This window comes from Myodes glareolus, chromosome 25, assembly GCF_982192425.1.
Source record: "Myodes glareolus chromosome 25, mMyoGla1.1, whole genome shotgun sequence".
NCBI classification, from domain to species: domain Eukaryota; kingdom Metazoa; phylum Chordata; class Mammalia; order Rodentia; family Cricetidae; genus Myodes; species Myodes glareolus.
Genome location: NC_142050.1, coordinates 30084892 through 30112795, shown reverse-complemented (window position 1 = coordinate 30112795; position 27904 = coordinate 30084892). Strand labels below are relative to the sequence as shown.

General features: G+C 48.5%; 1 protein-coding gene across 1 annotated transcript in view; it reads left to right on the top strand.

Moving 5' to 3' along the window:
- Positions 1 to 27904, top strand: part of Plxna4 (plexin A4) — a 454827-nt gene that overhangs the window by 349148 nt on the left and 77775 nt on the right. Inside the window, exons 6-10 of the mRNA XM_087901814.1 lie at positions 7029 to 7152; positions 8361 to 8514; positions 9732 to 9831; positions 12584 to 12698; positions 23029 to 23229. Coding sequence (XP_087757940.1) covers positions 7029 to 7152; positions 8361 to 8514; positions 9732 to 9831; positions 12584 to 12698; positions 23029 to 23229 — 694 coding nt within the window. The remainder of the gene's footprint in view (positions 1 to 7028; positions 7153 to 8360; positions 8515 to 9731; positions 9832 to 12583; positions 12699 to 23028; positions 23230 to 27904) is intronic.

The following is a 27904-nucleotide window of genomic DNA, read 5'->3' as shown; positions in this document are numbered from 1 at the left end:
AGGCAAAGAAGCCTGTCTTAGTCTAGGTGGTAATGGGATCCCACTGCCAAGGGCAGAGCCAACTCATTGATTGGCCCTAGCACTAGGAAGAGTCCTCAGCACCGCTCCTGGGAAGATCGTGTAAGTGGAACTCTGTAGAGTGATGAAGTACAGACGTCTCCACAGCATCTCTGTCTCCACCATTCAGACTGCCTCTGTTAGGAGAAGCCCCACCATGCTCCAAGCAGGTGGCACAGGGGTTCAGTTCTTCCTTCCTGTAGAGCCGCAGTTGGCAACTGGTGGGAAGACCACAACCCCTCTGGGGGTCGAGTTACCCTTTCACAGGGGGCCTACTTAAGACCATCAGAAAACACAGATGCTTACATTGTGATTTATAACTGTAGCAAAATTATAGTTATGAAGTAGCAATGAAAATAATTTTATGGTCGGGGGTCACCACAACATGAGGAACTGTGTTAAAGGGTCGCAGCATTAGGAAGGTTGAGAACCATTGCTGTCGAGTCTTGGCCACATAAGAAAGAAGTAGAAAGGACCCAGCCTGCTACCCAGAGGAACATGAGTAATAAAAACCCAGAGACTGAAGATCAGAAAAGCAAAGCCATCAGTCACTGCCTCTTACCTCTACTTCAGACTGAAATGGCGACTCTTCCTCCACGAATCCTCAGAATAAGACTTAGCCTGAGACCGGTCTCCTCCCGTTTCATATTCCTCTCTAGTGCTGAGGTTAAAGGTGTACACGCCACCACCCGGCCTCTGTGGCTAACCAATTAATATGGCTGCTGGGATTAAAGGTGTGTGCAACCACTGCCTGGCCTGTATGGCTGACTGGTGTAGCTGTTTTGCTTTATTTATTAAAACACAAATAATACACCACTCCAACCCAGGGAGAAAGAGAGTGGAATCTGAGATGCTATCTGTGGACAGACCAGTCAGATTCCATTTCCTAAGGTCTGAATGTTGGCGAGAAGAGCCAGTTTACAGCCAAGCTGTGAAAGCCAGAGGATGGGATGCGTAGGAAACCCCTTCTGTGACCCGGAACACAGGAGATATGGCTCTCAGATACAGCTATGGTGACTGTGACCATGTCACTGGGGGCTGGGGTTGGGCCCCAGTGCCTTCTTCCTAGAGCCCAGTCTCCTGGTTCTTTCCACAGGCCTGGAGTGAGTGTTGGGCCATCCATTATTGGAAATTCGCCCTTCCTTCCTTCCTTCCTTCCTTCCTTCCTTCCTTCCTTCCTTCCTTCCTTCCTTCCTTCCTTCCTTCCTCCCTCCCTCCCTCCCTCCCTCCCTCCCTTGGGGCATCTTCACCACTGATCCTGCATTTAAGCTGCCATGCCCACAGGCCACCTGGGCACAGAGTAGTTTGTTCCCTAAGCAGCATCCTTGGTCATCCTCTAAACAGACAGTTTGACTCTAAGATGTGAGTCATTCCTTGCTCCATATCAGCATAACCTAGAGCAGTGGTTCTCCACCTTCCTAATGCTGTGACCCTTTACCACAGTTCCTCATGTTGTGGTGACCCCCAACCATAAAATTAGTTTCATTGCTACTTTATAACTATAATTTTGCAACTGTTACGAGTCATAATGTAAATATCTGAGGTACAGGATATCTGGTATGCAACCTCTGTGAAAGGGTCATTCTACCTCCAAAGGTGTTGTGACCCACAGGTTGAAAATCGATGTCCTAGAGCCTTGTTTTATTTCTTATTTTTTTTTTAACCTAGGTCTCCTCTAGGACTCCTGGCTCAAGATTTCCAGAGTCATAGGGAATTTGAGGATCTGCTTCTGGCAGCATACCTGTTTTGCCTGACTCCTTACTTAAGGTTGTCAGTCTCTGGTTCAGAGGAAAGTCTCAAACTCAGTTCTAGTAGACTCATCCCCTTCCCTATGGCTAAGTAGCTACAGACTGGCTCAAGGAAACTTAATTTCCTTTCTTAATTCTGATTCCTTCCTATCCCCCCCGCCGGGGGGCTCTATGTGTGTGTGTGTCTGTATGTGTCTGTCTGTCTGTGTGTGTGTGTGTGTGTGTACATGTCCATTCACACATATTATAGATGCTTCGTAATAAAAGGATTGCAGGTAAAACTGCCACCTTCTCACATAAATTACAGAGGGGTAGGGGAGATGGCTTAGTTTATAAAGTTCTTGCCATACAAGCTAGAGGACCTGACCTTAGCTCCTTGGTATTCACATGAAAATCCAGGTATCACAGACTATTCCTGTAATCTCAGCATTGGGGAGGCAAAGACACAGGGATCTTTTGGGGCTCACTGGCCAGCTAATCTAGCTGAGTCAGTAAGTTCCCCATTCAGTGGGAGTTTCAAAAAATAAAGGGTTAGCAATCAAGAGAGACACTGCTTGTCCACCTTGCCTTCACATTTACATGTGCATACATGTATACAAACACCCGTCTACATACATACACAAACATGCATATACAAGCATACACGCATATGTACACCCATCCATATACATACACAAACATGCATACACAAGCATACAGCACACACACATACAGCTTTATGGTTAGCTTACCAGTCTGACATCTTGGCTCCCTGGGGACATTCCAAAGAGCTGGGTTTCTTCTAAGGCTTAAATTTACACACACACACACACTACGAGAGAGAGAGAGAGAGAGAGAGAGAGAGAGAGAGAGAGAGAGAGAGAAGATGGGGAATGGAATGGAGCCGGAGAGAGAGCCAGAGAGAACCACACTGGTACCCGCACAGAGAAGAGCAGCCAAGATTGCACAGAGCGAAGTGTTTCCAGCCTGTACCTTATGACACTAATGGACATGAAAACGCCAGGATGTCAGATAAAGTGCCTAATAGAGCTGATCGGAATCCGTTGTAGTCACTGCTGCAAAGTGGCTCACGTGAAAGGCGGTGTCTCCCTCAGTACAGACCGTGTTAGAAATAGAAGAGATTAGCTAGGCTGCATCTTTACCCTTCTCCTGCTCATCTTCCTGCCCACCTCTCCTCTTCCGTCAGTTCCTGCCTTCCGCCCACCCGTTCTTTCATGTTTGCTTGGTCCTGTTACTTTGTGCCTGTGACAACATGGTATATCATGGTGGGAACATGTTAAACATGTAAAAGAGGAGCCTCATTACATCATGGCAACTTGGAAAACAAAGGGAGAAATAAGAAGGGCCCTGCTCCCATATACCCCTCAAGGCCGTTCACCAAGTGACCTAGTGTCATTCTAGTAGCCTCGAACCCCTAGATGTCCTACTGCTAGGCCAGGAAACAAGGCTTTACACAGGGACCTATAGAAGACATTGAAGACCCAAACTATACCTGGGGCTATCTGGAAGACCCCCTGCCTAATTCCTCCCCGCTCCTCGTCCTCTCCTCCTCCTCCTCTTTGTCCTTGTCCTCCTCCTCCTCTTCTCGTTCTTCTCCTTCTTCTTCTGTTTCATTACGATCTAAGCACAGAGCTCCTAAATGATTCCGTTCTTACATAGGCCAACGCCAACACAACCGCTGAGGACTGCAGTTCATCTGAGGGAGAAGATAGAAACAGACTCTGATGTCTAGGCCCAGTGGGCCCGCACTGGGGGGCTTTGGGAGACAGGCTCGCTATGGTCCTTCCAGCTGGGAAGCTTACCTAGCCAGCCTGTCAGAGGGCCTGGTCTCCATGCTGAAATCTGTTTGCTTGGTCAGTAGCACTGGGAGTTAATATTTCTCTGTGTGTGTTTGGGAATTAATTTCTACTAAACTTAATCACCCCCTCTCCCCTTCCCTCTCACTCACCCCCTTCCTTCTCCATTCCTTTCCCTTCTAATTTTCCACTTGGCTGGGAATTCTCCAGCAGTGAAAGTTCAGGCTTAGGGGAGGGCGGAGGTAACTGCTTCATTAGAGGGGATAATCTCATTGGAACCACTGGCTTGAATAATAACCCCTTGCAGGGGCCCGGGGCCTTTCTCCCTAGAGCTGTTAGAACCTCTGATCTGGGGCTGTAAGGGGCCAGTGCACAGGAAGTGGAAGGAGAAAGGGAAGAAAGACAGCTCGCCAAGGAAGCCCTTAACCCAGGGGCTGAGGGAGGTGGGTCTCCTTGAGGCCTGCTGGTCACCTGCACATCTGTATTTGGGGCAGAGGCCACAATAGAGATAACAGAGACAAATGCCTGAAAACTCATGCATTTTGTGAGTCTACATAAGCCCCAATTCCCCTACCTGGCAAGTGGATGAAGTGGGACCCTGATGCCTCTACTGCCTCGGGGAGAGCCCTGTTTTCCCAGGTACCAAAGTCCTTGACAGGAAGCACTTCAGGGGCTCTTCTGGGACCAGAAATGAGCCCCTTTCACAGTCTCTAACTCTGGCATGAGCCACTAGAAAACCACAACCCTCAAAAGGCTGAAGACTATTATCTTGATGGACCCCATAGGATGCCAGAAGCTGTGATCCTTCCCCTGCCGTCATCCCATCAAACTTAAGGTCAATTATCTGTGTTTTGGGACATTTGCAGCCTCTCCACCCCTGAACCATGAAGGACGATAGACATCTCACAACATCCCTGGTCTTGACCTTAAACTTAACTTTCTGCGGAGATAGAGCTCAGTTCTCCAAACACTTTGATAGCCATTAAGGAAACAAGCTACAGCCCATATAGGATGCTCTCACTCTCCTGTCCTTTCTGGTCCTGAGCCTCCCTCCATCTTCAGCAAGAGAAGCAGCTTTAGCTCCCCCTTCTCCCTTTGATGTGCCAATGAGCCAGTCTTCATCAGCTACAGTTTAGAGCCCCAGGAACTAGGAAGTGAAGGAAGCGATGGGGTACCAATCCCAGCTGACACTTGTTGAGACCCCTCTCGAAGCTATGCACAGGTCTAACTACTTACAGCACACTCTCTCCTGCAATCTCCAGGAAACTCTAGCTGTCTGATGCCATTTTGTTCCCATTTTAGAGAAGAAAAGACCAAGGCACCAAGAGGTTAGGCATTTGGGCTTGATGCTTAAAGCTGTAAATTACACGTGGTTTCCTATACTTCATACTTTCTAGAACTGTGGAGAGGTGCACCCTAGGAATCTCAGTAGCAGCAAACAATGCAGGTCAGATTTGTCCCCGCCCAGCTACTTACCTGTGCCTCCTCCCCAGCCTGGGAGAGAGATAGGGTTCATCTGTTCTATTTAGTAACTTCTGGTGATGCTTGGCCTGGGCAGCTTCACACACACACACACACACACACACGCACACTTCATAATTTAATCAAAGGTACTCTTTTCAGACCTACTGATTGCTCTTGGAAACAGAAACTTCAAAGTTGGGGAGTCAGTGAATAATTGAAGCTGTACCAGTTCTCTGGGACTGCTGTTAATGGACGTAATAACACTATTAATAGCGATGTCAGCTCAGACGCTCTGGAAAAGTCCATAACATTAGCCTAATGGCTGAAGGTAATGGAGTCCTTACCGAGGAGCTGGCCTGGTAAATTAACTCCCAAGACTCAGAGGCAGACACTCTTGCTGCCAGTGGTTTGCTTGAGCCGCCAAAGAATGCCATGGGGACCCCCAGACTCACTCATGACCTTTCCCTCATGGCTTGGGGCCCTTGAAGTCATCCCAGGGAGTTCAGGTTTATCCAACAAGGATGGATGGTAGTAGGTGCTTGCTGCTGAATCTGGGAAGAAATGTTTTAAGAGCCCTAAGAATGTAAGAGGAACATTAAGACTGCGTGGCACCTGGGTTTAGTCTGCAAGGGGGTCTGCTCCCTTCCTTCTTCATCCAGAAGGTAAGGAGCAGAGGCTCTGAGTTTACCTGGGCTGGATATGGACTCAGATTAGCTGCGAGGTACCTGGACGAAGAAGTGACCCATTCATCCTCTTCTGTGGGTTCTTGACCTCTAAGATAGCTTGGCCAAGGACACTTAAATGGCATGAAATGCAAAGCCCTATCACAGTACCGCTAGCACACAGTAACTAGTGGTTATGATGGCATTAGGTAGAGTTGGGTTGGCTTTGGTGTCACCCATCCCACTGACTGTAAGGCCCTCCTTCTGCCTCAGTCTCCCTTGTCCCACCTCTTCCTTCCAGGGCAACTTTGGCTGATGTTTGGTGATGTGTGGCCTGGGCAGCTTCACACACACACACACACACACACACACACACACGCACACGCACACGCACTTCATAATTTAATCAAAGGTACTCTTTTCAGACCTACTGATTGCTCTTGGAAACAGAAACTTCAAAGTTGGGGAGTCAGTGAATAATTGACTGTACCAGTTCTCTGGGACTGCTGTTAATGGACGTAATAACACTATTAATAGCGATGTCACCATCCGTACCTTCCCCTTAGTTAACTAGACACTATCTCTAACTCTGCACTCTGAGGCCGTCCTCCAACTGTGGCTGACTGTGTCTTCCTTCGCTCTGACTAGAAGGATGGGCCACAGCTTTCTTCTACAACTAAGAGTTGGCCCACAAGCCACCCATGGTATCTCCCCTCCCTTCCTTTCTCCCGCATCCCACATCTGTCTGTCTTTCCAGAAGAAAGTTCTCTTCCCATGTCCCTTCCCCCTTTTTGCTCCCTATTCCTTGCTACTACCTCCTTCTGACTCTTTTCCTAGGCCTCTCTCAACCTCCAGACCTCATCAGGAGTCATTTCCCCGTACAAGAGAGCTGAACTAGTCCGTAGATCTAGAGAGAACCAGATAGGTAAAAAGGCATGGAAACCCAGACAGAACTGGATGAACAAAGGCAATAAAATATGTCTCATGTGCTATAAACATACATGAAGGAGAAGTGAGGTCTGCTAAAAATTAAAGGGGATGGTGAAGGGTGTCAGAGGCTGTGGATGGACAGGAAGTAGGCTGGCCAAGATGGTGTGACTCATGTGTGACTCTTCTCTCCTGTGAAGGGGGTGGGGGATCTGGTACCCTTTTCAAAGCTGAGCATGGTAGAAGAGGGAAGTGTATAATAGAAGCTTGGAGAAGGAGGGGCAATGAGCCCTTTAGGTTTAGATAGGGCCCAAGAGCTTCTGGATATGCCCGTCCCTTTCTGGGTCAACTGATGGTCATTGTGTCCTTCCCAGGTGCACCCGGAAGGAGCGGTGCGAGCGCTCCAGGGAACCCCGAAGGTTTGCCTCGGAGATGAAGCAGTGTGTTCGTCTGACAGTCCATCCCAACAACATCTCTGTCTCTCAGTACAATGTGCTGGTGAGTGGGGAAGGTCAGAAGCCAGGGCAGAACTCTACCCCCCGGCAGAAAGCACCAAGGCCTCTCGGGAGCAGCTCTAGGTCAGGGTCAGGGATGCTTGTGAAGAAGTGGGAACCCGAGAAAGGTGGGATGAACAGAAACACTGAAGAAAAGGTTCCACTCATAAGGACAAGGGAATGACCATACTGAAGGTGATCAGGAAATACAAATTAAGGCTATGTTGAGAGTCCATGTCACTCCATTGGCAGTCATTAAAAAAACAAATAAAAACAAAATGATGACAAGAACATAAACTGGTCTAGGCACTATGGAAATCAGGGCAGAGGCTACTCAAAAAACCAAAAGTAACTCCCTCCCTTCTGACACAGACATAACACTCAATCCTTGCTATGCAATGCTCGAACACTTATGTTTCCATAAAAAAGAAGAAATCCATGTCATTTGCAGAAAAATGGGTGCAACAAGATCATATTAACTGAATTTAAATCTGTCTCAGAAAGACAAATACCGTGTTTCCTCCCATTTGTGGGTCCTAGGTTTTCTACATATGACATAAAAACAGAAGCTCTAAAAAGAGAGTAAGTAGGACTAGCTGGAGAGTACGGGGGGAGGGCAGGTAGAGTGGTAGAGCATGGGGAATCTGCTCAAAATACGTATTTGTAGGAAAATAGCATTATATGACCAAGCATAATAAACGAAGTAGTATTTTATTATGATCCAAAATATGCTATGGGTATACCTAAATATCCCTTAGCCAATTTGAGATTAATTGGCATACAAATAAATATAGAATGATAGAATAAGACCATGTAGCAATGAGTGTTGGGAATGATCCCTTTATTTATACAGGGGGCCAATGTAGCTACATTGGGAGAATGAGATTTGGACTCCCGAGTTCTAGCATTGGGCACGCAGTCATTACCAAACGGAAGGTAATTACCCACCAGCCAACCTGGTCCTGCTCAGAATTCTCCTAACACACAAATCCCCTAAGCATTCCCACTTCCCAGGGTCAAATCCATTTGGATCCTAGTGGGTTTTTTTAGTCTGTGCCTCTACCTCCCACTGCCTTCTCTACCCTTCTCTTGTAGCAAAGTGATCCGTGTTAATAATTCTCCTTTGTCTGTCTCTTCCTCCTCCTGACTTTCTCTCTTCCTTTCCCCACCCCCCCCCTCCTCTTTCCCCCTGCCTGGCTGGGCTGTTCACAGCTGGTCCTAGAGACATACAATGTCCCGGAGCTGTCAGCAGGTGTCAACTGTACCTTTGAGGATCTGTCAGAGATGGATGGGCTGGTAATAGGCAATCAGATCCAATGCTACTCCCCTGCAGCCAAGGAGGTGCCCCGCATCATCACAGAAAATGGTGAGCAAGTGGTCCCAGGAGGCAAAGTTGGGTAGCAGACTCTTCATTGTGCCTGGGTAGCAGAACTTGTGACAGATGTGGGGAAAGAAGGAAGCCTAGGGGCAGAGTTAAGTCAGAGCGAGTGGGCTGATGGCTGAAAGGGGTAGAGGTGAGAGTTTCCTCTTGTACCCCTGGAAATTGACTGGTACAGCCCTTTCATCTCAGGGCTAGCTTAGCAACCAAACTTCCACCTCATCCTAGATGAGGAAGAGCCACTGGGATGGTAGATAGAGGCCAGGCCATAACAGTAGTAGTGTGGGTAGGTGATGATCTTGTTTTAACTGGCCTGGGGGAACTGTGGAAGAGGGAAGCTGGAGCTAGGATATGACGGGCAGGTCCAACGGCTCCATAACTCTTTGTGTACCATCACATGAGCGGGTCTGACTCTAGAGCGATTTCTCCCCACCATCCCACACACAGCTGCCTGTTGCTCGTAACCAACTCTATTCGGAAAGATGTGCATGGACACAGGCTTGACACTGGTAAGGGACAGGCTGGCCCAGGCAGATTGATTCCACGCTGTCCCTCCCATTTGGTCTTGTCACATTTATTCAGAGCCGATTGATTAATGAGGCGCTTGGGGAAGGCAGAGAACAGGGCTGGAAGTGGGGTCCAGGGTCAGGGCTGTGAATTAAACATGGGCTCCAATGTCTCTTTGGCGCCAGCTGAGGAGCCCAATATCTCTTACCCGTATGGAGCCACATCCCACAGAGACAATAATATCAGACCTCCGCCTCTCTGCACAGAGATCATGAGGTGAACTTGTATGTGCACACATTTGCACATACATGCAAAGCCACCTGTGCCATGGGCAACCACTTTCCTGAGATACTACATTGTTTTCCTCCTTGCCTACTCATCACTGTTTGTGATTTCAGGATTCTTGTGTGTGTGTGTGTGTGTGTGTGTGTGTGTGTGTACACGCACGCACGTCCACAGAGACGCACGGAAAGTGACTAGGGGGTCTAGTGATATAACAGAGAAGGGAGACCAATCACAATTTGCTTTGCTTGTATGTGTGCTGGGGATGGAGTAGTCATCCTGGAATGGAACCTTGCTGATTCAGGGACCTGTGAAACCTGGCAGTGTCCCAGACGAGCAGTCTCTCCCAGAGTGCATTGCTGCTAACGGACGTTTGGCTTGGGTTTTGGCCCCCACTGGTGGGCTCTGCCTTATAGGAGACCATCATGTTGTCCAGCTACAACTCAAGTCGAAGGAGACCGGCGTGACCTTCGCCAGCACCAGCTTTGTCTTCTACAACTGCAGTGTCCACAACTCGTAAGTGCCCTGGCTTTCCTCACTTTTCTGTGGTTAGGGTCAAGGTTCATGCAGAGATCAGAAGACCCCACTGTGATTTCCAGGACTCATTGTATGGAGGCTTCCAAAGAGGCCTCTTTAATGCTAGAAGACAGGCCTCTCTCTTGTACCAAAGAGAGTAGGAAGAGACAAAAGTGAGCGCCTGTAGTGTCAGCCCTGCAAATGCCTAGGCCATGCATCTTCCCTGGCATAAATCTTCGAGCCTGAGTCCATTCCCGCCATTCTACTAGGGGTGATGTAGCTCACCTGAAGGACAGCAGCTCACAGCTACACAGAGGAAGGACCAGAGAAGGGAGGGCAGCCTTTACACGTATCCAGGAGAGGTTAGGCAGTCTAGCAAGTCAACTAAATGCCCTGCCCTATAAACTGGGTCAGGACTCCTCATACAGACTGGGTCAGGACTCCTCATACAGACTGGGTCAGGACTCATACAGACTGGTAAGTGGAAAAGGAAAGTCAAAGACGCAGAGCGGCAGAGGCCCTACTATGGAGACACAGGAACCTGACTCTGACTTTGCTTGACTTTGGCATCTCTCCCTCTAAATAGCAACCATTGACAGCAGATCAGCTAGAGGGTTTAGCCACTCTGTGCACTAGTGTCCTCTATAAAAGGGGACCTAGAGGCACTGGCACCACAATATTTAGGGAGTGGCATGTGTTAGCTACTTTGCTAATCGCTGTGACAGACTCCTTGATGGAAGTCACCTAAGGGAGGAAAAGTTTGCTCTGGCTCATGATTCACAGCATACAGCGAATGCATCATGGTGGGGACATCATGGTGGCTGGAAGAGTTTGTCTGCAGCAGAGAGAGCTTGTAGAATGGCTTCCCACATTTTGGTAAACCAGGAGGCAGGTCAGGCCAGAGCCAGAAGTGAGCATCCTCTTCAAGGCCCGTTTCCAATGACCCTCTTCTGTTACCTATATTGCAATCCTCAAGATTTTACAAATTCCCCAAAACAGTACCACTAACAAGGGACCATGAATTCAAGCAGGGGAGCCTGTTGGGGACATTTCCTATTCAAATAGCAACATAACATCCCAGGAGCTCTGTCCTACCAGAGCAGTCATGGGTTGGGACACTGTTATTGTCACCGTTATATAGCAGACCTGGCTCTCCCACAGGATGGCTATAAGGAGGAAAAGGAGCCACTGCAAGGCATCCTTTAGAACGCCATGTGGCTCACTGACCAGGTACTACTCATGATTTTTGCCATGGTTATGTTGTTATTTCCTCTGTGAACTGATGAGATTGAATCAGATTGTGGATATATAAGATTTTTTAATGTAAAAATTGAAATTAGATATGGAAGTCCAGCATGCAAAACAGATGGAAGAAGGGGCTGCTTACTGGGGGAGTTATGAATCCAGGAGCCCCTCTGTTTGGGAGTCCCATGGCACTCGATATAGGCTCCAAAGGAGCTCCATAGAACCTTTAGGGTTCCTTAGAGAGAGTATGGAAAACACATGGCTTAACACGGCCCCCCACACACATCATATCTGCTTGTTTTAACATGCTGTTTGCATTCCTTTCTTTACAGGGTAGGTATCTAACATGACATTTGGGGGCCTATAATTTGATAAAAAAATAATTTAGGGCTCATGTAGGATGTCTGAGACTAGCTTATCTTTCTTTGGGGAAAGATATCAAGGAAGGAAGCATCTATTTTGTCCAGCCAGAGTCTGCTGTATCAACATCAGGATTCTCTTCCCTCTTCCTGCCATGGAGTTGCCCACAATTTCACCTCTTGGTGGCACATTCATTCCCTCCCTCCCTCCCTCCTTCCCTTCTTGCCCCTAGAAAAGCAGAGTGGGAGATCAAATCAGATGTGATGTTTCCAGCCCATCCACAGTGTTGCTCATCAGATAGAGAATTCACAGATTCATAAGACCCCAGCACTCAGGCCTTGCCCTCCATGACAACCAATACCTGCCCAGTTGCTTGGTCAAGATTTGCAGCCTAGGTGCTCTATGGAAGAAGTTGATGTTTAATAACAAAATAGAACACCAACAGATTAGGAGCATCCCAGCACAGAGTTTTACCAGATGAGGGCCCAGAGGGGCCAACTCTCCTCTGGCCAAAGGTTTATCAAGTAGAGATAGCAGAAAGCTCCTACAGATAGTGGGACAGCCTGTGGGGAACATGGGGTGTGCTCAGACAGTAGCACTGCACTCTTGTGGGAATGGTGGCGCTCAGAGCAGCTCTGCCTGGGTGGCAAGGCATTTAAGCTTATGACAATAGGGAGCCCTGTTGGGTTTTTAAGCAACAAAGACTCTCTTACAAAGTTGCCTATTTCCTGGAGGTAAAGAGTGGGGTTGGCAGCTGTGCTGGGATGCAGAGTGTGAAACCTCAGCAGCTTCCTCTGTCACCAGGGCATCATCCTTAACAGTGTAATCCTGAACTGTGAGACCCAGAGGCAATCTGAATTAAAACCTCATTTGGGGTTTTTCTTAGTTCGTATAGACTCCACTCCTTATTGCTCTCCTAATTAGCAAAGGACCATGGGGGAGAAGGAGAAACAGGGTTCCAGTTCTGAGTAGGGAACTCATTCCCAGAGGCATTGAGAACAGAAGGAGAGTGGTGGATTTGTACAAGACCTTCCTTTGATCATCATTCAAGGGTCATCTTCCTTAATAGCAAAATGTTCTGCTAGAGTCTAGAGACGTGGGTGCTTGGGCTGACGTTCTAAGATGTGTGCTTCTTCTCTGTGCCCAGATGTCTGTCCTGTGTGGAGAGCCCATACCGCTGTCACTGGTGTAAATACCGGCATGTTTGCACCCATGACCCCAACACATGCTCCTTCCAGGAAGGCCGAGTGAAATTGCCCGAGGTAGGTCCCGGCGGCGGGATGGGGAGAAGCACCGCTGGTAAGCACAGAACATTTGTGCAACCTTTCTCGTGAGAGGAACCAAGAGAAGGTCCCGTGGATCTCTTCCTTCCTTCCTAACCTTGACTCTCCAGGTGCCAAGGTTTCTCTGTATGAAAGCAATGGGCAAGCTTGACCTTGCACTGACACCGTGGTTCTGACTCAGCTGGGAGATTCAGGTACAAATGTGTGAGTCTGAGTCTCCTGGGCGTGAGTTCTTTCCTTCCTCTAACATAAATGGAATGACCCAGAAGTGAAGGAAATAGGAGGGACATGAGTCAGGCAGCCAGTGAGCCACCATGGCAAGAAACCTGGAGGAGACTGACAGTCGGTCTACGTGGTTGGTCTTGACCTTGAGGAAAGGAGCGGAAGGGTCAAGTGACTCCCTTGAGGTCAGGGGTCAAGGCTCCAGGAAATATTCGTCTAAAATCTGCCAGGAACACAGTAGAAGTCAGACAAGGTGGCTCTCAGGGTCTCTCCACTCTCAAAATAAGTGGACCTGACCAAGGTTTGGGAGATGAAAAGCCCAAGACTGATCGGAGAGCAAAAGCAATGGACATTGTGGGTTGCAAACGCCTCCCATCACTCCCTTACCTTGGAGGAGGTTTGCAGTTTCTTCTCTCTCTTTCTTGTTTTCTTTCCTTTTCCTCTTGTGGCAAGGTTGTCTTTGATGTTTAGAAAGAAAGGTTAAAAGAACAAAAAGAAAACAAAGAACTACCAAGTTTCCCAAAACAATGGCAGAGTTTCTATGAGAGATGTTACCCTATTTATGCCTGGCTTCGTTAGCATCTTCTGGGGATCTATGGCCACTCCAAGGACTGGATACCAGGGCTCCGTAGAAAGGAGAAGACTTTGAAGAATATGGCTAATTATCAGGGCATGGAGACAGATCCGGCTGTTGCCATTACCCTTCAGTTCTTTCCGTTTTCCATTAGCTGGGCATGGTAACCAGGCCATGGAGTCTAAGACTCCAGCATAACTCAGAATCTTCCATTTCTACCTGTCACGGTATAGCATGGAATGAACTTTGGCTCTTCTTTGTCTTGGATTTTTACTTAATTTAAGAGAAAGAAGTTCTAAGAGTTTGCTTCTGATCCAGCTGCATCCAGGGCCATTTTGAAGGGAGCCTAGAGGATGAGGCTCAGTTGATTAGCTCATCTGGTTGCTCTGGCAACATCTTCCTAGAGGATGCACCAAACGGAAACTAAGTAAATAAGCATTGTGAACCACTGGCTAAGACTAGCTGTTTGGGTTCATTGAGAAAAGGCCATTGTTTTCAGAACTTGAAACAGAATCCCTGCCTCCTAATGTAAATGTAGCATTTTTTAATGCCATTAGCTTTTTATTCCTTTGTTTCCTGACATAAATTATAGCAGGAATAAAGGATACAAAAAGAGGGTTTTGTTGAGCAGGGTTTTTTTTTTTCTGATGCCAGTGAAGTTATTCAAGGACTAATCATCTAAACTTTTGCTACTGTATTGATCAGATTTCTGAAACTAATGCAAATGCCCGACATAAATCAACTTAAAAAGAGGAAAGGTTAGTTGAAAGGTTAGCATAGGAAGAGTTCAAAAGCCAACGGACTGGGGAGTCTGCTGTGAGACTGTCTCCTAGGACTATCAGGAGCTACAGCCATAACATCTCACCAACATGACTGCCTACAACAGGAGCAGAACAAGGACAGGAGACGTAGAAAAGTGGATGGGGGTAAACCGACTAGTAAGACCTCAACCCCACACAAACAACTACAGGCAACTAAAAAAGGCTGAGAATGAGAGAAATAGTCTCCCCCTGCGAAGAGCACAATTGGTGATCCAATACCAAAAAGTCAGCCCTGAAAACGTACATATGATCAGCATATTCGGACTGAGCAGGTTATATTTAGGAAAATATATATGCATCTAATAACAATTAATGGAGAGAAAGACATACATTTGAAAGAGAGCAAGTAAGGGGTCTATTTGAGGACTCAGAGGGAGTGTTCTCACAGGGCAAGGGTGCAATGAATGTTCTTATGGAGTGGGTACCCGGTCAGTGTTCTGGTCGGGTGCATGTCCAGTCAAGGTTTAGAGGTCCAAATGGTATCTGACTGGGTGACTCATAGACACCTGCACTAAGACCCTCTTGTAATGCTGGTGCGGGCCACAGTGATTCTTCTGGAAGTCTTCAGGTTCAAAATGCCCTTTACTCCGTGAAGCTATGCAGATCAGGTCCTTTTGTTTAGCCATGAGTGAGGCTGCCAGGTGGATTTTCATCTGCTCTGCGCTGCGCCATCTTGTATCCCAGGAATGCTTTCATCTTGCCCCTTCCAGTTTCACCACTGGCTTCACTGGCTATCCCCAGGGGTGTTGAATTACTTCTTTCCCCCAGAACAAAGAGCACGTTCAGGCGAAGTTATTGGTCTGGAATGGAGAACTGGCGAACCATTGTAGTTGTGTTATGAACAGCAAGTATTCAGGCATAATTACAATGATTAGGAATAGAATGCCCAGTAACATATGTCGTTTATAGTAACTATTTCCCAGTTACAAGGGATGGTTTTGTTGCAACTAATGATGGCATTGTGATGACAACGTAGACCTTTAGATGGACTGCCAGAGCCTGGGCAGCAAATGGGAAGGGAGAGGAGAGGAGAGATGAGGTGACAGCATGCTAGGGTGTCAGCGTGCCCCTGCCTGCTCTCATTCCTCCCCTCCCAGTATCCACAAGGCTTCCTGCTATCTCCTGGAACGGCCTTTGCCTGGATAGATATTAGCAAGACTACAGGAGCGTCTGTCCTTGTGTGCACTGGACAGAGTTGCTGGCTCCTGCACAGCCTCACCTGAACAGATCAACCTGGCCAACACACTTGGGAACGAGGCTTCAGATGAACTGCTATAGCAAACAAATCCGCAGGCAGGAGGTGGCCCTCAGTGAGCTGCTGCACTGTTTGCCCTCCTCTGAGCTGAAAAACCAAAGTGAGCCGTGACGGACGCTATGTTCTCCAGGGACCAAGCTAGGAAAGCCACGGGTGTGTTGGTGCTTGGCAGGTGAGCAATCTCAGAGAGGAGGTTCCGGTACTGGTCGTCCTCTTGAAGTTCAACCAGTGTGCTTACTCCAGAGAACAGTTCTAAGATCAGAGGAGAAATACATTCAGTTTGATCTGCAATGGTGTCCTTGAAAGGTCTCCCAGCATCCATTGCCACCCGGATGCCTCCGAGATGTCCTACGCTAGGACTGGTATGATGAACTCTGGAATCCTAAGGGTCAACGTCGCTCTAGAACTACAGAACCAGGAAGGAAGAGGAGTGCTGCTTGTCTCTGGTGCTGAATGAAATCCACCCTTAGATAAAGGCCAGCAGCATTTACCCCAGGCTATCCCCCATTGCCAGTGATTCTGCTTTAATTCCATCTGACAGCCATTCTTAGGACCCACTTCCGCCATGCCCTTCACCCTCCTTTGAGAAAACAAAGCCAAACCCAGCTCAAACCTTGTTCCCCGCCCATGTACACATCCCCCTTCAGGTATTCAATTACTGAGAAGCCATTTCTCCAGACAACTGGACTTTCCATCAATCTCTCTTGTCCCTCCCCCTTGGGGTTACGGGTATTTCCTTTCTGTATTATTACTTCGCTCTCTCCATAAACCGGCCCATCGTAGATCATGCTAATGGCATTATAAACTTGGGGAACAGCAAGAAAATATACGGTGCATTACATCTTTATATTGAACATAAGGGGTCTGAGAAGGCGGGTATAAATTTGGGGAGTTGTTAGGGCTACTAGGGCCGGCGGCTCCTGTTTAGAATTGATTGGGGTGGGGAGACTGAAGTGGTATTGGGGGAGAAGAAGTGACCTGCAAATCATGTTTCCCGTAGCCACTCTAGATCTGCTGTCCCCAGGAGCTTTACATTCTCCCAATTTCACTGTAACAACTGCGTGAAAACCGAGCTTTCATCTTGCAAATACACCAGGGGCTGTAAATCTACAAGTCTGTCCCCCAGCCCCAGGCAACCCCAGGCAGCCCCAGCCCTGAAGGCAGTGTTCTCTCTCCCAGCCCAGGAGCATTCTTTATGTCCTTGTTCAATTATTTAAATACGCTACGAAGCCTCTGCCCAAAGGAGTCACTGGCAAGCTGGACCAAGGGGATGGGAAGGCAGCTCTACCGCTTTCGACATTGGCTTTGCTCCCGGCACTCAGCACCCCTACCCTCATTTGTGCGCATTGAAGTGGAGACCACAATATACAAAGGGCCCAACTGTGGACCCGGAATCATCTGGATCCACCTCAGGAATTTCAAGCTATTAAATATTTGCTTATGCCTCGAGCCACTGTCCCTCCATATCTTTGGTCTATTCTTACAACTGTAAAATGCAGCCACAGGGTGAAACAGCCTCCGGGGGAGACTGCGTCTTACTGCATGCATTCACGTCTCCACATAATCTTGTCAAATACAGGTGTTTTCCGTTCTGCAGGAGTTGGCCCCTTTCAAATGACGGTTCAAAGAAATGCTTGCTTTGAAAGGAGAAGGGCAGTGTGTTTTGGAGGCAATCGGTGTGGGGTTAGATAATCATCTGTGGCTGGAAATAAGATGAGCAGAAGAAAATATTGACTCACCGTGTGTGAGTGCTGGGGTTACCGCGCATTTGAGTTGTCTTCATTGAAATATCAGGATGATGCCATGAGTTGTGTTACAAAACAAGAGAGCCCATGGGAAGGGATGTGTGATGGGTGTAGGGAACGAATCCCAACTGTACCAAGTTAACCACACCACTTAGAATTGCAACAGTAGCGCAAGATGCCAACCAGATCCAGTATCCAGGGCTAGGAGTGACGAGGCTGAAAATACCAATGACTAAAATAATAAAAACACTTCCGTGTTGATAAATAACCATATTTCCATGTAAAGTCTCCTGTCACCCTTGCTGTTTTATCGTTCATTCTGCTGATTGGCATTTTAAATACCGCATTTTAAACTAGTTGAGCAGTCACTGCTTTTGTTATTGATTTTTTAAAAGTTAGTCTGTAATGAAATAGATTTGATCATGATGTTTGTGTATGGGTATGTGTGCATGTGTGTGATTATTCTTTGTTCTCCATTGTTTTTGAGAAGATATTGTTATTCCTATTGCAGAGGTGGGAAAATTGAGCTGCAAAAAGATTCTATTGATGAATCTCAGATCATCTATTGGGCTAATGATGGAGCTAGGACCGAAAGGACAGCAAACCGTTCTTCCTCTCCATATGTCACACTCATGACACCACATGGGTCATTTCTCCTTGCTGAATTGTTCTCTCATCTTTCCCAGACACCTGATAAGAAGCCGACAATTTGCTTCAATTCTGATGCTATCTACCTGGAGTTGGTATCAGATCCCACAAGTCAAAGGGCTCAGTTCCACACGCTCACCCCCACTTAGGATGCCAGTCACAAGTCACTAGATATGGTCACCTGTGTGTCTGACCAACCGGCTGTAACTTGGGCTCCCTAAACCCCTGCCTCGCATGTGATACTTTGTTGCAGTGGGTCACAGCTCTCAGAGAGACTTCTATTTACATTTCCTGGTTTATTAGAAAGGATGCTAGGAAAGATGCAGAGGAACTGCTAATGAAAACGGTGGGGCACAAAGTCTGTGGAAAGGGGGCCCACGGTCTTCATTCCTGCTTCATGGGGATACCCTCTCAGGCCCTACACCTGCTCACCACTTAGGAAGTTCCAGGAATTCTTTCATGTGAGGTTCCTTTATTTATTTATTTATTTAATTTATTTATTTGTGTGTGTACACATGCGCACACACATGCGTGCACATGGCAGAGGAGGCAGAAAGAGGGCTTCAGATCCTTTGAAGGTGGAGTTACCCAGGTTTAAGAGTTACCTGGTGTGGGTGCTGGGAACCCAGACTCCAGTGTTCTGCAGGGGCAGCAAGTGCTTGTAACGAGTGAGCATCTCCAGAGCTCCTTGGGTGGGGTTCCTACGGCAGTCCCTTTAGGCAGACATGACTGATTGACTCCTCTTGAAGTGCAGCCTGCATGCTTACTCCACAGAACAATCATAAAATCAGAGAAGTGCATTCTATTTGATCTGCCTGTTGTACTTGCACGGTTCTCCCACTATCCACTGCCACCCTGGCCAAGCTTTAGTTCCTCTCTCTTCTGCAGCATCTGGGAAGATTCTCTCATCCCACACTGGGCTAGCAAACAATCCCCATCCTCAGATGAGCTCTGCACTGCCTTAAACTTAAATATGGTTGAAATGGGCTTAATGAGAACAACAGAAAGTTCCTGTCACCATAATCATTCGGGAATCTCCAAGGGTTTGAGAAGCTCTGTGCCAGGAACCAGCGACTAAGCCCAAATACATACTTTGTATTATACCTTAATATCCAGGACCATAAAAATCATCTAGTCCATGCCATATCTTCATTTTATGGGTGAAGGAAGGGTTTGGCCCTGTGGTTGCCAGTGGGTCTCCTGTCTTAGAGCAAGTGGCAATGTGACTTCAGAATGCTACTTGTCCTGATAGATAGATGCAGAGGACCAGACAGATGCAGTGGGGTACAGGGATGGGGCCACTAACACTCCCTGTAAGAGGACGTCATGGTTCCCAGAGATCCATCTCTTTAGAGTCTCGGGATCTCCGTGAGAGGAGAAGCAAGGCTATGGTCCTCACCACCACTCCTCTTGCCACCCTGAGACTTTGCCGCTCCTTTGTGTCGTAGGTTTGTTGGTTGACTGGTTTTAGTGATAGTGAAATATACAAATAAAAGCAATGCCATTCTAACCCACTTCAAGGTTCCAGGGTCCTGCCTACCAGACTAGAACAATCTCAGAGAGAGGATTTCTAGTAGGAGAGCCATGGACAGAGGATGTGCCTCGCTGCCTGTTTCTCCCATGCTTGCGGCAGCTGAAGGTCTTGAGATGAGTCGGGTCCAGCCAGAGACATGAAGTCTAGAAGGCTTGGAAATGCTGCTGAGCACTGATGCCATAATTCTGAAAAAGCAGAGAGATAGGAGTGGGCTAGACCGGTCTTATGGACAGAAGATAGAAACTGAAAACAGAAGGGAGACCGACTCCAACCTGAGCTGAGGGAGGCAAGGGAAGAGGACACACTTGTTGGATGCTGCTTCTCTCTGAGCCAGCCACCTTGCACCTGTTAACTCGCAGAATCTTCAGAACATACATTTGGAAGAAGATTGCTCATCCCCGGCGTTAAGCCAGTCAATGGCAAATGCACCCTTATTGATTCTGAAGCCAGCAGAAGCAAACGTGGACTCCGTAACTTAATTCCCAGCACCCTAAATGTTGATGACTAAGGTGTCAGAGTTCCTAAGCCCCTGGGCTGGGAAATAGGGCTTCAGACTCAAGTCCTGGGGGAGTGTGGCACTTTCTCTGACATTTCCCATTGAGCTTTGAGTCTGTAGGTGGTTTTGCACCTGGCATCTTAGCAGGCAGCAGGTCAGCCTGGGATGATGGGTGGGAGGAAGGGCAGGGTGCTGGAGATGGCCTCTTCATGCCTTGTTGCCCGGGGGAAAATTGCCATTTTACATTTCAATTAAGCAGGGGCACTGGGGTCAAACATCAGCACTACTTCGAGGAAGATGTGTCCATCCCATCCCTGGGCCTCTCCAATTATTATTAATGAACTTCCTCTCAGAACTTGCCAACCTTTTTATATGCAAACTAGGCCTTTACGGGGCCACTGCTAATCAGGACTCATTAGAGCACTCCTAACAAGCTTTGGTGAGAGTCTTACAGGGGGCAAGTGAGAAAGGCTTTAGCTCTTGACATCTCTGGACAGGGCAGGCCTCCAGCCCAGCTCACGTGGAACTCACCGCTCCAACTGACTGAGCGATTCCATTCCGAGAGGGTCCTGCCCATGGCACCTGATCTTCCCCAAGCAGGAGGAAGGATGGGGGTGCAAGAAGTCCACTTCTTCAGCTGTCCCCCCATCTGCTAACACTGAGTTATTCTTTTTTCCTCTCCCTGACTCGGTTTCTCCATTAGGAAGGGCTTAGTCGGGTTGTTCAGAGGAGTCTGGAATTCCAGGTGCCCTGGGCCTGATCACGGATGGCGGCATTTGCTGGGGATGTGGAGGGGAGAAGTGCCAGCACTCCCTGGCTCTCTCACCACGTGTCTCAGATCCAGCTCCCTGGGGGGAAGGCAGTCCTAGCCTCAAGCAGAGGTGGCTCTGCAGTACCCAAGGACTGGCTCATGACTCTCCATTATCACGGAACTGCTGCCCACAGTCCTGCAGCCCCCACACACCTCCCTATTCAGCCCAAGCATCAACCTCCTCATGGAACCATCCTTCTTACCTATGTATGCCACATTGGCACGTTGTCAGAGCCTGGGGGAGCAGCTAGATAGATGCAGGGGGTGTGCAAGAATGGAGCCACTAAGACTCCCTGTGAGGGGACCTCCTAGTTCCCAGATACCCACCTCTTCAAAACAGTGAAGCTTCCTGTGGGAGGAAGCTCAAGGCTGTGCTAGGGCCTTGCCTCCACTCCCCTGCTGCCCCGAGACCTCACCCCTCCTTTATGTTTTTTGAGTTTTGGTTGGTTGATCTTAATGGTTGTAAAATGTGTCAATTAAAACAATACTCTTCTCACATATTTTGAGAGTTCGGTTGAGTGCATACACAGTATGTATAGCCAGCCCCACAGTCCCCAGCTAAGCGCTCCCCATGGAGCAACTGCCCATCTCCCCTTACTTGTCCATCACCATTTGCCCTCCTGTCTTGGAATATCTACTCTAGCTGCCTTGTGCACGTGGAACCATGTAGAGTGTGTCACTGTGGGGCCAGCTTATTTCACATGGCCAATGTTCTCAGTGTTTAGCCATACAGTTGTGCAGGTCAGAATTTTCACACTGTTTAAGGCTGTATACTTCTCCATGGTGTGAGTATGACATATATATATCCTTTCACTCATTCATCTATGGACACTTACGGTGTCTCTGCCTCTCAGCTGTTGTGGCCGATGCTACCGTGAATGTGGTCTACAGGGATCTCTTTAAGTCCCTATTTTCAGTGTTCTGGGAGACACCTAAGGGACGGGATTACTCCATGTGCTGTTCTCTTTTGATCTGTTCTCAAATGGACAAGTCCTATCCAGTGTCCAATAGGACAATATCCAAGTCCTGTCTGATGGACAAAGGGATGCTGAAGCTCAGCATAGGGGTGTGCTAGGGTGGATCAGAAGCTCAGCCTTATCCTAGCGCAGCTCTCAGGGACATAGGGAGCCAGCGGCTCATTTGCTTTGAGAGACAGCCTCCAGTTACCTATAAGACACCTCTAATACGCCTCCCCCACGGTTTCTTTAATCAATATCACTGCGTGAAGACCTGTACTGGGGAGAGGAACAGCAACCTCAGCTGAGACTCAGCAGTGAGACTACGTAGGAACATCCCCAGGAAGGGCATGGGTGCCGTGGTTTCTATAGTCAGCTTGTTCAAAGGTCATCTGGTGTGACAGTGCCCAGAGAGAGGGGGGAACCTGGGGGGAACCTGGCACAAAGCCAAGAGTACCCATCTCATCTTCAGACCCCATTATCCTCCGAGCCCATTTTGGCCTCTCAAGTTAGTGCTGATTGTTTCCAAATCAAGAGACCCGGTGATTCATTTCTTCCCTGGCAAAGCCCCTCTGTGGTTGCCTGATTAAAAGTGCTATTGCAGGCATCAAAGATCAGAACTGTGTATCTGCTGGAGGGGAGGAGGGGCATTTCAGTGCCAACCATCCTCAGAGCGTAGTCGGAAACTTCTAGACCGAGGAGCCCACCAAATTCTATTCCAGAGCATCGCCTGATGCCACTCAGCCCACATACTAGAGGCCCCCTTGGTTCCCCCAGCTGTGTTCCAGATTTGAGTTCTATGGGCCAAGCTGAGGCCCAGGCTGTTGCCTCCGTGTGTAGCTTTCCATATGGTCCATCTGTCCTAACTCCTGGCTGCCTGGAACTTGGCAGGCAAAGATGCCATGAGTCCCCAGAGGAGCAGGATGCCCAGGCACCAGGGTCAGTCTCTGCCAAGGAAGGAAAGGAATTAGGAGGGGACCATGGGCCTGCTAGAGATCTGGGGTATAAACTGGTACTAAAATTACCATGAACTGGCCAAGGATAGACTCCATTAGGAGTGACCTCAAAATGGTAACACTAAGATTTGAGATTTCTTAACCTTACTCCTTCCCCGCTGTCTGAGGATGAGCACGCAGTCCTCTGGGGACAGGCCATAGCAAAGGCCAACATTTATGCAATATTTGTAGCAGTCACTGTCTTTTTTGGTTTCCCGCATGCCCAAACTGAGCCATGCCCTGTGTCCCCAGGACTGCCCCCAGCTTCTGCGAGTGGACAAGATCCTGGTACCAGTAGAGGTGATCAAGCCCATCACTCTGAAGGCCAAGAACCTCCCACAGCCTCAGTCGGGACAGCGAGGCTACGAGTGCATCTTGAACATCCAGGACACCGAGCAGCGGGTTCCCGCCCTGCGCTTCAACAGTTCCAGCGTGCAGTGCCAGAACACCTCTGTGAGTCACCCGGCTGGCACCATTATTCTGGGCCTCCGTGAGCCCCATCAGCTCAGCCCTGCTGGGCTCCCTACTCACCTGAATCCTTCCCCTACTCCTGCTCTGTTTGCCCAATCCAGTCCCTGAACCCATGGTAGAATGGGTTCTAGAGCCACCAAAAAGCCCACCAGTTGCGGACTCTGATAGCAGCCATGGTGTGATGAGGGTCCCCTACACAAAATGTAGTGTTGGGCCCATGTAGGGTTCCAGAGCCCTGTCTAAGGGCAGATGTAGCTACAGAAAGCTGAACTTCCTCCTTCTCAACGTCTGCTCTAGAAGACTTAGGCCCTTCCTTCTCACCCAGCCTGACCTGAGTGTTTCATTGGAGCCCAAAGAAGCCCGCCACTGCCTTTAAAGTTACAGAAAAGCTGTATCTTAGCAGAGAACACTGTAAGTGTCACCAGGGAGTACCACTGATGGGGCGGGAGTCGACTTGGGTCAGCTGGCCCCTGCCCAGAGTTTACAAGCTCCATAGTTAAGATCAAGTTCTGCCAATGAGGGTCAGTAGTCCCCAGGCTGCCAGCCACTGCCCACTGGATCCCTAAGGAGCTCGGTGTTCCTGATGATGTGCCCCTTTCCTCCCAGCCTATTCCTTTCCTTCTCATGTTGCCTTCCAGCCTGGACTCTGCTCCCTTCTCTTCACCTTGAGAGCAGCTAATGTTGGTTTAAGGACTTACAGATTTACAGTGCTCTCCAATAAAAAGCTGTGCAGTTCTTCACTGTACAGAAGAGAAGACAGAAGAAAGATATGGTGGTGGCTTATTCATATAGTCTCAGCATTTGGGAGGTTGATGCAGGAGGATCACCACAAGTCTGAGTCTAATGTGGGCAATGGAATGAGACCCTGTCTCAAAAAAAAAAAAGGAAAAGAAAGAAAGAAAGAAAGAGGGAAAGGAAGGAAGGAAAGAAAGAAAGAAGGAAGGAAAGGAAGGAAGGAAAGAAAGAAAGAAGGAAGGAAGGAAATAAGGAAAGAAAGAAAAAAGGAAAGAAAGGAAGGAAGGAAAGAAGGAAAGAAAGAAAGAAAGAAAGAAAGAAAGAAAGAAAGAAAGAAAGAAAGAAAGAAAGAAAGAAAGAAAAAAGAAAGATGAGAGCGAGGCAGAAGAAGAGGAGGAGAGAGAGGGAAAGAACATAAAGGCCATAAAGGCCCCAGGTCAGGAGCCTCAGATTTATGCTGGGAGAGCTGAGATGGATGTAATTTGGGTACCTTCTTTAGGGTCGAAACGTAAGAAGCATGAAATTAGCTTTGTGAGCAAGTCTTAGCAGGGCACCTGAGGGCAAGTGCAGACGCTGGAGCTGAAGCTCCATTTGCTCCGGGCACCCTACCCCTGCTCCAAGGGATTGGCTTATTCAAGGTCACATCGTGGTGAATAGCAGGGATGGCTGGCTTTGGGGTCCCCTCCTGTGTCACACTATCTTCCAGTCACTCATCTTGCTGCTATTGAGTAGGAAAACACAGTGGTTTTATTTGAGAGTGTAACTCAGGGCCTAGAGATTCCCCCACAAAGGACTGCATGGGAACACCCCTACTTTTCCTGCAGGAAGTAGTCCAGGAAAATGGGGTCCAAATAAGCCCACATTCTTGCTCTGTGTCACTCATCAATGCAGGGGCTGATCTGTCCTCACAGCTTCCTCTCCTGTCTCATCTATGGGCAGCCAGACTAGTTTTCAGATCTCTGCAGTGTTCTAAACTTGCAAGCACAGGCAATATTAACTACTTCCTCACAACCTCCAAGGTCAAGCAAGTCACCTCAAGGGTTTGGCTCAAGTAATTCTCCCCTGAGACAAGAAGGCACTAGTGCCAGGATCCCCCACTAGACTCTATAGATACAGTGAAATTTCAGATCTTAGGGAAAACCACCTCTCTTCCTGAGAGAAGCTGCTGCAGGGCATGGGAAAATGTCTGCAGTGAGGAGACAGTTTATGACCTTGGTAATAAAAAGAGGGTCACAATGTCATCAGATGCTCCTGGGACCCCCATGCTTAGCCTAACCTGATCCCATAAGCCCCCTATAAACTTTCCTTTGTGCCATGGAAACTAACTGACCTTCCAAGAAGCTCATTTAGACCAGCTGTTCATTCTTCTCAGTGATGAGTCAGAGGCAGCCTGGATGGCCGTGTCCTCAGCAACCATAGTGTAACGGCCACTTGCCAGTGAGCCCTTGGTAGTCACAGGAGACTCTCTGGATATAAGGGTGACACTAGAATTACCCAAGAAAAAGGATACAAAGGGCCAGGCCAGCATTGCTTAGGCACTTGGTGCTAGCACTCAATCAGCATGAGCGGGGACAGGACCGGATAGGTATCTGTCTCATCTGATTCTGAGTTCGGGGTTTAAGGTCTCGAAAGTGACACAGCTCCCCATGGGAACCCTCTCATCTGGAAACCCAATTCTTCAAGCCCCATGGTTACCTATGTTTCTGCTGCAGGCCGAGGCCTCTACACTCCAGAGCGCTAGATCCCAGGCACTTCTATGTCTACTTCTAGAAGATGTGGAGCCTTGTGACTGGCTGGATCCAGAGGCTAAAGTTCTGACCAGCCACCAAGGACAGTTCTGGGCCCCTTAGGAGTTTCAGAGGTCCTCACTGCTCTGTCCTCAGCCAGGCCTAGTTCTAACCAGCTCTGGGGCCTTGGGGCTTTCACAGAACCTCAGCCAGCTCTGCCCATGTGACTTTTTCCACTTAACTATAATGATAGAAGAGTTTTAAGTCTCCCAAGGTACTGTATAGCAGGAAGGGGTCTGCTTGTTGGGGTATCTGTCCTGCCCAGTACCCCACAACCGGCAAGTCCCAAAGAAAATCACACACAGGACTCCATAAGATTATAAACTGATGGGCCCATTAGCTCAGGCTTCTTGTTAATTCTTGTAGTTTATATTAACCCATTATTCTGATCTATGATAGCCATATGGCTTGGTACCTTTTTCAACTGTCAGCTCACATGTTGCTTCTTCGGGGGTCTTGGCAGGAATGGTGGAGAGAGCTTCCTCCTCCCTAGCCTTCTCCTATTCTCATTGCCCCGCCTCTACTTCCTGTCTGGTTGACCTGCCTATACTTCCTGCCTGGCCAATCAGCGTTTTATTAAAATACTTGATTGACAGAATACAGACAATTCTCCCACACCAGTACTGAGACAGCAGGAGGTATAACTTCAAAATAGATTCAAGAGGAATCCTGTCCCAACTAGACCCCTTGGTGCCCCACCCTTCAGGAGGGCTCAGCCTGACTTTCTCCAGGAGCCCCCATTTTGGGAAGACTGAGAGGTGGTAGATCCCAGGGTAATGTGGATCTCAGCCAGAGTGCCAAGTAACCTGGGCAAACCCTACTCCCAGAGTTACAGTAGCAGAGCTGGCTTCTGATTAACAGAGGGGAATCCGATTAATCTTCTGGATTCTGTTAACAGAGGGGACTCTGAAACCAAAAGTTGAGCAAACCCCAGCCATGGAACTACTTTATACCAAGCTTTATGCTGTCTCTGAAACCGCCTGTGATAGACAACTTCCGGGCAGTGTGTAGAAGGGATTGTCTGTCGTGATCTCTTAAGTAACTTGGGATGGGGAAAGGGAGTGAGTCCAGTTGATAGATCAGTGACAAAGGTGTCAGAGAAGAGCAGAGAAAGAGGGGGGACCCTGAAAAACAAGCACGCCCGAGTGGGCATGCCTTTGGCCTCAGTATGCAGATGGGATCACTTCCAGACCCACTATTTAGAGACAGGCCTGGTGCCAGTGGCTACAGCTCCTGGGGATAGTGGGAGGAGCAGGAGGGCTGGTTGCAGGCAGCCACTGAGGGAGCCACTGTGGGGATGCTTGGCCTACTTTAGACCAAGGCTCCAGGAAAATGTCAAGTGCTGCTAATAATAGAGCCTGCCACCTCCTCTCAGGCTGGCGGTCACGAGCATGAGTAGGCTGCAAAGGGCACCGGCCCACTGCGGTGCTGGTCAGAGAGGGAAAGAGGCCATGAAGCTGGCCAGAGCCCTGGAAATAGACACAGCGCCCCAACCAACTCCTGGTGTGCTCTTGGGGTTTTCTGGCTTGTTCATTCAAATAGCAGAACTCTCTGGCAGCATCTTGTAGCACTCAGGACAAGGGAGTGCTCAGAGGCAGGAATAACTTCATGCAGAGGTCTTCTCTGCCTTACAAGGAGAGGAAGCTTGGGGGTCATGCACCCCCAAGGTGATGGAGAAGTCATCGACTAGAAAGATCGCAGCATGCCAGCCTTGATTGAGACACTTAACCTCCTGGCCTTCAGGAGTCTGTAACCTCTGGTCCCTGCATTCTGTGTCCTGTGCAGCCCTGAACTTTGCACAGACAGACTGCCTGCTGATTATGGAGAGCTATATAAATGCTAAGTGGGGCAGAGTGAGGGAAGTCAGGGGGATGGGAGCCCGTGGTCCAAGCTGTCCAGCTTAGGGACATGCGGAGAGCTCCTACTTTGCCCTATGTGCCCCATATAGATGCAGGTCATCTAGAGAGGGCAGATCTCCAGAACACGCTGACTTCCCTAGAGGCTCAGGACTGGTGGGGGGCACCTGGGTTAATGATGTCTGCAGTATTTCCCAGTTGCAACCTCAGAAAATAGGAGAGAGAAAGAAAAAGCACGGCCCAGCATATTTGATCCCCCCCGCCCATAGCCTCTTGTTT